Below are 13,874 nucleotides of genomic sequence, written 5' to 3' on the forward strand. Positions count from 1 at the left end.
TAAGTATGTAGAAAAGAAATGAATAGATTGGCATTGTGGAAAGAGAAGATGAGGAGATGTGGTCTGTTGTTTCAGAGGAGTGAGTAGTCAGAATTCCAATAAAAGCTCTATGCATCAGAAGAAATTCAAGGGAAAGCCCATGTTGTCAGCTTCTCTACCAAAATGGAAAAAGTAGATTCCCCTTCTCTAGTTAATCCTTCTGCCTTCCTTTTCATCCCATTCCAGCCCTCCTACAAAGCCCTTTTCCCTTGTACTCTCCTTTCTCTATCTTGTATCAATTTTTCCAGTTCTGTTCTCTTTCCCATCAGCATTTTAAAGACCTTCAAGTCTTTCCCATCCTCTAAACAAAACAAAACTTAGCCAACACGAACTAAAACATCCTCCTTAATCCACATCGCCTTCCAGCCTGCCTGTCTTTTTTCCTCCCCTTCATAGCCACAGTTCTTTAGAGATAACTCACTGCCACCACTATTCTCCTTCCTGCCATACTAGGAATGCTCCTGTCAAGGTCTGTTGTGACATCTCTGTTGAATAATAAACACTTGTCAGCCCTCATTTTTACTTTTGACAATGTTGATCCTATTTGTTCCTACTCAAAATAGTCTTTTCTTTTGTTTCCTTGATGCTCTGCTGGTTTGTCTATTAATTTTCTGGCCTTTCATCATCAATTTCTCTTTTTCTTTTTTAATACATTTTTAAAAATTTTAACATTGTGTGGTGGAGGGGAGTCAGAGGTCGATGGGGTGATCCTCTTCTTATACTGTTTCAGTTAATATGTTCCACAGGTATCGATCTATCTGAGACATTTTCCTTTTCTCTTCTACACAAATTCTTGGATAATTTGCTTCATTCCTGCACCAGCAAATCCTCTCTTAATGCTGATGATTTTCAAATTCTTGCTTTAAATCCTGAATCTTTTCTTGAGCTCCAGGTCTGAATACCCAATTGGTAGATTTACTTGTGTGTCTTATAAGACTCAGAGCTCAAGACCTTCAGCTCTTCCTCTTTCCACCCAGTCGGTTAACCAGAACCTAGGTCTTATTTTGGCTCTAGGTGCTTCCCACTCCCAGTCCAAGAGCTATTCTAACTACGGTGTATGGTGATTTATCTAATTTTCTCAGTGCCAATAGCAACATTTTTAGTTCAGGTCACCTGCAACTTTCCACCAGTAGGAATCACCCACCAGTAGACTGAAACTAGAGTATTAGGCTGAAGCAGAAACCCAGTCGCATTACTCACCTGTGTAATGCCCTTTATGGATTTAGGTATGAAGTTCCAGATTCTCAAGTTGATTTATAAGGCTCTTTTTAAACTTTACTCCTGCTTTAGTGGTCACCTGTCTACCATTCCATCTACTCCCCAATTCCTGACACTACAAATATCCACACACACATTTTTCATGATCATTTTTTTCTTCCACTACTGCCATACTGAATTACTTTGAATGTTTCATGTTTCCTCTCAAGTCTTCTGTACATGCATTTCACTCATTCTGGAATCCTCTGCCCCTAATTTCCACTTGCTGTACCCACCTACTCTGTCCTGTTCATCTTTTAGGTGTCAGTGTAGGTCTTTACTCCTCTTTATGCTTTATAATGTCTGGAGCTTCATCCACAACAGCACTTATCACACACTGGAAAGGAGTGGGATTTACCTACTTTGGATTCTCTTAGACACTGGGCCTTTGGCCTGGGAATTAGAGCAATCATATCTATCCCGTTCCTTTTTCCTTTCTGCAGGGTCCAGCCCATGTGTAGCCTATATTAGCCTTTCAATAAATGGAATTTGAATGTCAGAGTCTAAACAATATAATATTCTAGCATTATTCTTGAGAGTACTGAGACAGTTTTTTTTTTTTTTTTCCTGGCAAGACAAAAAAGTCATAACATTGCTTTGGGTCACTATAACTGTCCTTAGGCAAGTTTGATAAATGGGTAAATTTTGTCTTCAAAGCCCTTTACAGTGTGTGTGTGTGTGTGTGTGTGTGTGTGTGCGCGCGAGCGCATGCGTGCACGAGCGCATTTGTATGTGTTCACGGTTTCTCTTTTAGCTCTCTGTCATACTTTGGTTAGGCAGGATTTATATAAACTGACATCTGCTAAAACTAGTATTCTGTTCCTTTTTGGTAATGTAATATTTTAATAAAATTTAAATGACTTTAAAGAGGGAACTTGGTCCTGAGAATTTAGCTATTGTGGGTAAGACTTGATGCTCAGTGATTTTAATGTGATTACCAATTCATTCTGAATTCCCAGGATAATCTGATTAGAGTTTTACAAAGTTACTAAAGGACTTCTCACAAGAAAAGGAGCACTAATCCTTGATCATTTAGAAAGACCTGTGTATACTAAGAAATTTTAAGTCTTCTAGGAAATATTCGGTTTAGGCTAACACTTTCTGTCAAAAAAAGTAAGTTTTTTTTATTATAAAGTTATATTTGGTATAATATAAAAATTGAGAAAAGCTTATATAAATAAACATTACACTAATGCTAATACTTTATTTAATAATATTATGTTAAATAGAGGTACATGAATATATCACATTTTCCCCTGTGTCCAGGCTAACAGGGAAAGAAAGCAGATTGCTCTTTAGATAGAAACTTTATTTTAAACCATCATAAAAGGTGAAAGAATTTGTATAAGAGTTTTTATGAGTTAATTTTACTTATTATTTTATTTAATATAGAATGAGTATAATGTCAGTGGTTTTTGTGCCATAACGTTGAACTAAATATTTAAGCCATTTTTTCATTTAAAAATACAGTAGTCCCCCCTTATTTGCGGGGTATATGTTCCAAGACTCCTAGTGGTTGCCTGAAATTATGGATAGTACAGAACCCTATACACACTATGATTTTCCTACACATACATACCTTTTTACTTAAAAAAAAAAAGCATTTTGCAGCTTCTCTTTGGCATATCTAAATTGCCAGCATCACTACTCTTTCACTTTGGGGCCATTATTAAGTAAAATAGGGTTACTTGAGCACAAGCACTGTGATACCATGACAGTTGATCTGGTAACTGAGAAGGCTACTAAATGACTAAGTGACCAAATGGGTAGGGAGTGTATATAGTGTGGATACTTGGACAAAGGGGTGGGAAGGAGTGGGATGACTCGAGAGTTCACCATGCTACTCAGAACAATGCACAATTTAAAACTTATGAATAGTTTATTTCTGGAATTTTTCATTTATTATTTTTGGATCGAGATTGACCGTGTATAACTGAAACCTCAAAGAGTTAAACCGTGGGAAAGGGGGGGGCTACTGTAGATATTGTAAATGATAAATTGTTTATAGTGTGTTTATAGACCAAACTATATAAAAATGAGTTTATTTCTTAAGTACTTTCTCTAAATCTCACGCTATTATTAGGAAGAACAATTTTGTAAATCATTTTTAAAATCCCTTATAATCCCATTACCTTCCCATATAGTTTTCATTCATAGCTACTTTCAGTTTTATGTCTTTTCAGTATACATCTATGAGCATTCATATTTTTCATTTGTTTTCATAAATGTTTTATAAACAATTTGTGTTTTTAATTAGCATTTTATTTGAAATGTTTTTTTATTCTATGTCATCATTTTCATATTTGTTTAGATAAAATCTAATATAACTCAGTTTTTAGATAGAAACTGACTTATGGTTTAAAGCTTTACTTTTTATTTTTGATGCTCATTTACTGTTAGTAACACACCATAAGATTTTTTTTTTTTTTTTGAGAAGTTTTGTAAGAATTTATTTGAGCCAAACTGAAGAAGTATGCTGGGGGCCAAGATCTCACATTCTCCTAAGATGTTTATTTTAATACTCAATCTTTTCTTTTAAATGTCAGATAATATACATGTTAAGGTAATCATTAGGAAAGTGATAGTATTTTTATACAAACAGAAGTTTAACAGAACAAGATCAAATCACCTAATTTGCACATGAAAACAAGTCCTTTCTGAAACTGATTTGTAATAAAAATAACTACCTTAATTTTTTTGCATGAAAATCACAATGCTTGGGTTACTATGACCTTGAATAATTGGATGATTTAGAAAAAAAGGAAGTGGTTGGAAAAGTTTCTTTGCCAGTGAAATGACATCATACTAAAACATTTTGATATTGTGAAAGAAGGATCAGGAAAGTACTGCCACTTAGTAGCTGGGGACTGCCTGGAACAGCCTAAATACATAAACAGTTTTCTGTACTTTTAAAGCTGCCAGCATAAATGTCTGCAGGTTTTAATGAAGAAAACAGCTGTAAATGGAGGTCTAGGGTAGTGAATAACCTCTGCCTATGTGATGAAAAACCCAAAAGAGGGAAGTTTCTAGTCAAAAGTAATGGTTTAAAAAATATTTTTATTATCTATGAAAATGAATTGAGGTAAAAAGTAGAAAGCAGAAAAGTTAAAAAATAAAATTTTAATTTTGAGACTGAAAATGAATGCCTTTTATGCTCTAACCTTTTCAAAATATTGGTCATTTTCAAATTCACATTGAGATTCTAATAACTGATCAATAATTCATGAAATAAGTATTTATTTTTTTTATGAGATGAGAGAAGTACCAGTCTTTATATATAGATAGGAATTTTAGATATGGCCAACTATTTGTTTTTTTTTTTTTTCCTTTTTTTAAAAAATTCTTTTCCAAGATATTGTAGACAAAACTATGTTTCCCACTAGCCTTGGGGGAAAAAAAAAGCAAAAAAAAACTCTTGCAAATATTCTGAAGGATCCATTTGCACTTGAATTGCTTTATTTTCTTCCTTCAAAATCATAATTTTGAATAGAACATGAATAATTAATATTTGCATTTCTAATTTGGCAACAGTAAAATTTTTTGTTTTTATTTTAGAGGCACATTAAAATGACCACATTGACTCTTGAAATGCCGTAATGAATGCCATAAACATATTTCTGGTCTTGTAATTTCCTGAATTATGTACTTCAGAAGAAAAATGAATGGTTGTTGTCCATGTCTTCTCTGTGGTGTACAGATTGAATGTGACTATGTATGCAATATCTGTGTGACCCAAAGATTTTTCCATTGTAATTAATACCGTACTTGTTTCCACAGCATTTCTCAGTTTCAGTACAATAGAAATATTTGGACGGAAGCTCAAATGATTTGGAGGAATTTGGTTAAATGGTGCAGGACTAATTATCTCAATTATTCCATACCATAAGATCTTTTTTAGGGTCTTAGGAAGCTAGAAAAGTTAACTTGGTGCTTCTATACATTTTTGATCATCATATTTATTAATAGACAACTTTTTCTTTTGAGTTTATCTCACCTTTCCAGTTGAAACTTAATGATTACATAAGCATAATAAGGATTTTAGGTACTTCCTTTTAAAAGTAACATAGTCACAACCAAAGCTAGTTTGCTACAGCTTCACTGTTTTGAGGTGAAATAGTTTGTGAAAAGAAATAATAAAAAATACAACTAAAAAAGTTCGTATCACTACAGGTATTAACAGTGAAGTAGAAACTGTAGTAATTTTTTCAAAGTAAATTGGCAGAATTTTCCCTAAGATGTTCAAATCTAGGGATATTTAAGATTTGTTCTAGAGCAAAGAAGGTATCTTAGTATGTTTATCTCTTTTCTCCATTGCTCTTCCCACACCCTCTTCCCCATCCAAAACACACACACAAGGACACAGGTTTTACAGATAAAATGAGTACCAATAGATGCTTAAGGAAAGGGAGAGGCGAGTTACAAAAGAGATGCTCTGAGAGATCTGAAAGAGGTGGGTGGCGAAGCAATATTTTACTTTCATTTGTTGTTAATAGAATTTGTGGGGTGACTGTAATTAGGAGCTTGTTCTATATCTGTTTTAATCTGCAAGCTTTCTTTCCTGAAATTAAGTGTCTCTGAATCACTGTCCAGAAGCCTAGTTTATAGTAAGTAGCATAGTTTAGTGCCTTTTGATAAGTAAAGTTTATACAATATTTGTTTCATGTGGTGATGGTTGTTGGTAAGAAGTCATGTTGCCACTGCCTCATTCACTGTAGGTATCTATGCTGAGCCTTTAAACATATTTATCTTATTACTAGGTTACTATTCACATGACTCCTCTTATTTATGTTGTTTTGGTAATGTCTCATTAGCCCAATTAAAACTGTGTGATTAGTTGTTTGACATATTTCTCTAATTGCGTCTCTCTTCTGATATTATTCCTTATATAATATAATGAAATAAAATGACCTTTATGACTTTTAATGCACTTTTTTTGACGTTTCTCGACAAAGTTTGACGTGCTTTATGATTCATAGTCTGGAGGGAACATTGTTCATTGTGTACCTCTAAGTGATAAAGATTAGTAGAATTATTAAAGAAATGTTGCAGTTACATGTTTATGGAATGAAAGTACAATGAGAGGAGAGGGTTAGTTTTATTAATACTGTTTTTCTTCTTTTACCAGATTCTTCTGAATTATTTTGGAAACTATGTACCTAATGCATGGACACAGGATAATGGCTGCACTCTTTGTGAATTGGATACAATTGACTTATCTGCAGTAAATGTAAGTGGAATTGACTGTGTGTGAAATATGGTAATAAAAAGGACATTGTCGTGAAATATAGTGATTTTAAAAAAAGCACATTATTGTGTAGTTTCGACAATATGGTTGATAATGGATTTATAAAGCTAAAATATGATGATTCAGAAAATTGCTAGATTTTTTTATTTCTGAATTATTTTTGAAATCAAAGCCAGCTAATAATTGACCCCAATAAAAGGAGCTTGGTTGTTAATACTTAATAACTTTCTATGATTGGGTGTTCTAACCTGGTAGAAGCATTGAAGAAAAAATGGTTATAATGCTTCAGCATTTTTATTGATCAGTTTTATCTGCGCTTGATTTTTAAATTTGACTTAAAACTAATAATATATTATTGTATTACTAACAACTTTTTAAAGTATTTTACATATAGTAACTCTTTTAAACTTCATAAAATCTCTTAAGTAGATTGTACTATTGACTGAGTTTTATGATGAGAAAACTAATGTGTGTATAATTATATATAGATAGATAGATATAGATTAAGTAACTTGCTTAAAGCCATGTAATTTTTTGTGTGTTGGAGGTGAGATTTGAATATAGGCAGTCTGGCTCTAGACCCTATATTCTTGATTACTGCAATTTTGCCTGGATGTCTTGTACATATTATATGTCAGGCATGGTGCTATATATATATTATATATATATATATATATATAATTTCATAGAGAATTGTATCTATAGTATATTATTTTTACTTTGAGAGTAAACAAGCAATTGGAAATATTAATTATTTATAAAATATTTTTATGAGTCTATCTTCAGTCGACAACCAGATCAGTTTTAGGATATCCTATAGTGACAGTTTTCTTATAAAAAGTGTTCTTGTAACTTGTAAGATTATTATGTGTGTAGGCTTTAGGGATGGTTTTTGTCATTAAGGCAGATTCCTTCCTTCATTCACCATAAGTTCATTGAGTATCTACAGGATACCAGTTAAGTACAACTAATATAGACAAAAATAAAATTCCCAGTAATATAGTTCTAGTAACTAATCAAATACAAAATACTCTCACTATAAAACACTGTGTCTTCCGAATTAAATGGTTTCTATTCTGATCACTGTCTGAAAGGAGGATAAAGAGTTACTCATGTACATTTAGGAGCTTTTTAAATAGAGCCCTATTTTACTTGAAAATAAGATTTTTTATCCGGTCTTTCAAGTAACAAACTGAATATTTCCTATCTGGAAAGAGTGCCAGAATATTTTTGAATGAAGCTGCATCATGATTTTTAAAAATTCATCCTAATCTTTTTTGCAGGAAATAGTGTTGCTCTCTGGAGGGAGAGTTAATACTTTTTATCTGTTTCATTTACATAAACTTTCTGGTGCAAAATTAGAAAAATATTTATATTAAAATTTTTTATCTTATCTTTTTCCCATACAAGAGTAAGCTATTTTGTCTTACAGGCTGTTAAAACATACTAGAAAGGAAAACCATTCTATTACGCAAAACAAATTTCTTATGTATTTTATGTTTATTTACTATGCAATTGTTTTAAAAATAAAAATTATATAGGTAGTTAAGATCTCAGGCCTATCATATTTTTAGATGTGGGACATAGGCAAGGTTTTTTATGTGTAAAAATAATAGTGGCTATCTCAGAAGGTTAATAGGGTTGAATAAAATTTTATATATGTTATACATATATATATATATAATATGTATAATGATATTTTATATGTATAAATTTTATACATATACGAAGTGCTAAACCTTCAATAAATGTTAACTATTATTGCTGTTATCATTAGTATGTAAAAATGAACTTAGATTGATAATGGAGATGTAGTATATTGAAGCCCAAATTTATGTGTTCCGGGTTGCTTAACTTCTCGAAATCCCATTTTTTTTCCCATGTAAATTTGCTTATAATAACTTTTAAGGTTATTCTGAAATTTAAATGAAATACATGATCTCATTTAGTAAGGGAGAGTTGTGTTACATTTTTTACTTTTTCCCCTATTAGATTTAGAACTCCTAGAGGATAGCTATTCAGCTTCTTTAGTTGTTTGTGTCTGTTTATTCATTTAGTAATAAATGTTTAGGTAAATTAATTGATAAAGAGGTACAACTGTATACAAGGTATACTTCAAAACAAGCAAATATTATAAGTTATAATTCAGATAACAAAGGGACATGTGAAGTACCATGTGTGAAAAGATGGGGAGAGGTACCTAATTCAGCATTTAACATACATGGGTTTTAAAAAATATTTAATCCTTAAATTCAGTCTTTAAAAATTGATTTTAAAAAGAAAGGCATTATAAAGAAGTCTTTCTATAATTCTGGTAATAACACAATATATGGTCATTTATTTATGTTTTTGACTTCCTCAACCATTTGTAATGATATTTTTTCTTATGTTTGCTATAAAACAAAGGTCTATCCAAATGTAACAATAGGTGTTTTTATTGAACAACCAACCCCTTTCCTATCTCGATTTCTGGATGTGTTGTTGACACTGGATTACCCTAAAGAAGCACTTAAAGTCTTTATTCATAACAAAGTAAGTATTTGAGAAATAAATATTTTATATGAAAAGTATTTTATTTTTTTTATTTTCTTTGGAAATTTTTTTTTGTTTATTTTTGTCAAAAAAAATCCATTGGGCTAAATTAAGTAGGGGATTTTCGGAATAGTTACTGGCCTGCATTTTTAGGACCTGATGATTTTAGAGTCTAAAACTGGTATAATATTGGGATGAGCCCCATGAAACTGCCAGTTTTGTAGATCAAAAATGGTTGAGTATCAGCTATTTCCTATGGCTCAATTTAATGTATAATGAAAAAATGTCAAAGGACCATATATTCCTTTGCCTTTGGGTTAGTTCTGGTACTTATGGTAATGCCATAACATGAGAACTTGAAATAACTTCCAGATAGAGTATTCTTTTGATTAATTACACAATGTCATGCTCCTCCCCAAGCAGTTTGATCTTATCATTTCCTTCAGAAATATTCAGAGCCTCCCAAACACCTCCCACATATAATCTAAACATAAAGATTTTTTTTCAGTATTTTTCCATTTAATTGTGTCTTTCCTGTTAAAACAGTTGGTATTTAAGATCATCTAGAAAAACTCAATAGCTATGAAGTATATTATATTCTCTTTTCTGTCTTAATACTTTTTATTTACCAGTGTTATTTATTCCTAATGTACATCAGCTTATCATTCGCCTTTTCCAGAAAATATTTTAAATTTACAGAAAATCAGCTAAAATAAGTTTAATAGGTTGGATTATTGAGCATTTATAAAGTGTTTTGTTTTTATGTATTCTTTTATTTATACCTTTCCTCCTTTTTTAGGACCTAAAACTCTTTGATGGCCAGAGTTTTTCTTTTACTTAAAATTAACTCTATGTAGCTTTTTTTGTGATTAGTTTTAACAGGCTATACAAAGCTTTCAAAAATAAGGAGACGATACATTAAAAGCTCTGAAATGCTCTAATGATGGAGACGGATAATCTTATCAAAATTTTAGCACAGTCTAATCATGCTAATTCGATGACTTTTATGTCCCATCAATAAAATTTTGTTAAACACTTTTTTGTAAAAAAAAAAAAAGTATGTGACGAATTTTTTTTCTGTCTGGCTTCACGGAATATAGTAATATTTATTTTATAGAGTGATTATTTATAACTTAGTTTAATATCTATTAGGTTTAATAGACATTTTTCATGGATATTTTATAACACATGTCTAAGATACTTAGGCCATGAGCTATTTATGTGCCGCCTGATACATTTTATAGCACCCAGGATTTTAAATAGTTATGCAAGGACCTGTCTAAGAGTGGATGTTAAAAGAATTTTGAAGTATCTTCTCTTTAGAAAATATTGATATGTATCTATTTTAGATTTTCACATGACATTTAGGTGATACTTAAATATCACCTATTTTGGTTATCATTTTGTCTGTAATTGAGTGACTATGTGAACTATGGACTTCACAACTTTGAATATGAATCTATCCTTAGATATGAATATTTCAGTCATTTTAATGTCTTATTTTCTCACTAATTTTTTATGTTTAAATATGTTACAGGAAGTTTATCATGAAAAGGACATCAAGGTATTTTTTGATAAAGCTAAACATGAAATCAGTACTATAAAAATAGTAGGACCAGAAGAAAATCTAAGTCAAGCTGAAGCCAGAAACATGGGAATGTACGTTTTAATAAATTTAAACTATTTTTACTAAAGAAACTTTAAGAAAAAACAACTTTTCTTAAAAATTAGTACCTAAACTTGGATGTCGCCACTATGTGTCCATGTACGTTTGTGCATGTGTGCAAACATCTTAGACTCTATCTATGTTTGTATGTACTTATGTGTAAAGGGTCATGGAAGTTATTTACATTTTTCCTTTAATGGCTAAGAGTCTGCATGTTTATTCAAACTATTAATTGAACTTCAGATCAAGATTTAAAAAACACTCAAACAAATGAATAGTATGAATTATATAAGCAGTGATTTAAATGTTTGCAATTTGAAGGTTGTATGTGGTAAAAATGTGTATTTTAGACTGATGGAGAAAATGGGTATTCCTACTTTCTAGTTAGCTACCGATCTAGAAAATTCTGTAACAGGAGAAATATTTTTGGTCCTTTATTTAGCCCCTTTAATACTTCAGACGGATTACTAATAAAATTCTCATAGTAATATAGCAATCTTTTATTCAGTAAATGTTAATTGAATATGCCAGGCAGTGATTTAAGAGCTGCTGATTAAAAGGTAAATAAGTCTTGGTGACTTCTCATTGGAAGATGTTCTTGTGCTGTGAAAGCTTAGAGCCCCGTGTGTTGGATACCCTGGTGTCAGGGTTAAAGGAATAGGAGGGAAAACAGGCCACAGAAAAACCAAACAAATGTTTTCACTTATGCTTCCATAACTTATTTATTGGAGAATCCTTGGGTCCTTATTCAAACTTATTTTTTGTTAAATTATTTGTATGGTTTTTACAAACTTTCCTGCCTGTTGTCCCATTCGTCAGTTGCTTAAGAAACAAACATGGTATGGATATACACGCTGACAGTGGTTGAGAGTAATAACTGGGAGCCCAGAAAGAGAGAACCTCAAATGTAGAAACCATAATACTTGGAACTATTTCAGATATCACAAGTAGTTCATTCCTTGGTGTGCCTGATAATAGCACTACAGACATTACCAGGAAAAGATAACAACATAGTCAGTGTCCCTGATGAGATGCAGGGGAATAACTATCTTAGAAAGAATCCCATGCAAATCAAGTTCAAAAAGTATTATTATCTCGAGTCATTCACTTGTATCTCCAAGATTCACTTAAAACAGAGTTATTGGATATACAAGATTTTTCAGTGCATGTGTGTACACAGAAACATTTTGATTTGCGAAAAAATAGTTGTTAATAAATTCATTGGGGTAAATCATTTTCCCCTTTTAGAAAAGATTTAATGCTAAATTATAAATTGCCATTCTAACTTGATGTTTTATGCCTTAAGATATTTAGTGGCTGAAAATATATTTCACCTGGCCTAAAATTTTTAGTGTTGATTTACCTGTGAACATCTGTGTTGCTAAATTGACCATTTTGAAATTTAAGAGAATATCGATCCTTTTTGATATTTCTTACTATTTGATTAGAAAACTATATTAGAGTAACCCTTTTTTATGTATAAGCTTATGTTAACATTTTTCAATAGAAAATATTTATTTTATCTAATTCTTATTTTGTTTCTTTTTTGATGTCAGGGATTTTTGCCGTCAAGATAAGAACTGTGATTACTACTTTAGTGTAGATGCAGATGTGGTTCTGACAAACCCAAGGACTTTAAAAATTTTGATTGAACAAAACAGGTACTGTATAAAGTTTAATGTCAATTCATTTTTTTTAATGGTTATCATTTTCTTCATCTATGTGGACACACTAAAATGACTTATCAGTGGAATAAATAGGAGCAAATTGAGGGAATTAACATTATTTACTACACCTTTTAAACTTTCAATTCTAATTAATTAGTTTTGTTTTAAATGAAGCAAATAGAAAACAATGTGATGAATATTAGAAGTATTTAGTATTAGTGACAATCAGAAATATGATGTTTGTCAATTTTAGTAGGCCTATTTTTATAGTTAAAGCTAGATGAAATTATGATATAGCTGATACTAGTAAAATTTGGAATTGTTTGATTCTCTCTAAATATTTTTAAAGTAGAATTTTATAAAAGTTTTGACCTAAAAAGTTACTGCAAACAGAGTTGTAGTTCTTAGAATTTGAAAGAAACTTCAAAGACACAAATTATTTCACAGCCAGATCTGTACTGAACTAATTATCACTGTACTTGCTTTCATTTAACTGAATTGAAATGGAAAAAAAGACACCATCTATACCAGCTTATAATGATATTAAATCTTCACTTATTAATACTACTGCTACTACTAATAGTAATTATTATTAATGCTTCTACTAATAGCCTACCTTTAATGAATGCTTGAGTGCCAGGTATTGTTTTAAGTATGTTTACATGTATTAACTCAGTTATTTCTCATGACAGAATGGTTAGCAGTGAAATGTTAGAATTACTTTTTATTTTGCTGAATAAAATGTATGAAAAATCTATTATGCTCTGCTAACCCACTCTATGTATAATATGATTTGTCAATTTGACAATTCAGTTATTACTTCAAAATCTAAGACATCTCAGTATTTATCTATATACAGTCCCACTATACAACTATCAATAGATACATATGCATCTAAGATAACTATAAATTGCAGATAATTTTTCAAAACATATGAATAAAGGTTAATCATTAGGCAAGGAAAAGCATATGAGATAGAATTCTAATTTATAATTCTTAAAACCTACTGGAATTCAGTAATGTTTTCTTAAATTTGCAGTGTTAATTGCCTCTTAATTTGATTTAAATTCAATATTATATAATGTATATATGCTTCTAATAATATTTAGATGTTTTTATTATATATACTTTGATAGACACTTATTAATTATTCTAATAGTAAATTATTTAATGAATTTATACTAAATATTTAACATATATCCCTCTTAATATCAATCTAATGTTTCAAATCTTGTAAAATATAAAAATTTCTCTCAAGTAATTCAAATGCCATCTGGGGCCCTTGCCCCTTGAAGAGCCAATAAAACTTAGGTTATTTCTCCAATTCCATACATTTCTGTTAATTGTCAAAAGATTAGATTAATATAATATGCTTCTGTATCCAAGCATGTAGTTTTCATAAAGAATTTACATATACCAAGACTGTTGCAAGATTTAGTGGACTTGACTGAAGGTTTAGAGGGGCAAG

At 30.9% G+C, this 13,874-nt stretch overlaps 1 protein-coding gene across 1 annotated transcript in view; it reads left to right on the forward strand.

The window, feature by feature from the left end:
- The window catches only part of PLOD2 (procollagen-lysine,2-oxoglutarate 5-dioxygenase 2), a 91,005-nt gene that overhangs the window by 63,094 nt on the left and 14,037 nt on the right, over window positions 1-13,874 (forward strand). The window contains exons 7-10 of the mRNA XM_023533152.1: window positions 6,368-6,523; window positions 8,948-9,073; window positions 10,611-10,732; window positions 12,296-12,400. Coding sequence (XP_023388920.1) covers window positions 6,368-6,523; window positions 8,948-9,073; window positions 10,611-10,732; window positions 12,296-12,400 — 509 coding nt within the window. The remainder of the gene's footprint in view (window positions 1-6,367; window positions 6,524-8,947; window positions 9,074-10,610; window positions 10,733-12,295; window positions 12,401-13,874) is intronic.

Source organism: Pteropus vampyrus, unplaced genomic scaffold (genome assembly GCF_000151845.1).
Source record: "Pteropus vampyrus isolate Shadow unplaced genomic scaffold, Pvam_2.0 Scaffold97, whole genome shotgun sequence".
Lineage (NCBI taxonomy): Eukaryota > Metazoa > Chordata > Mammalia > Chiroptera > Pteropodidae > Pteropus > Pteropus vampyrus.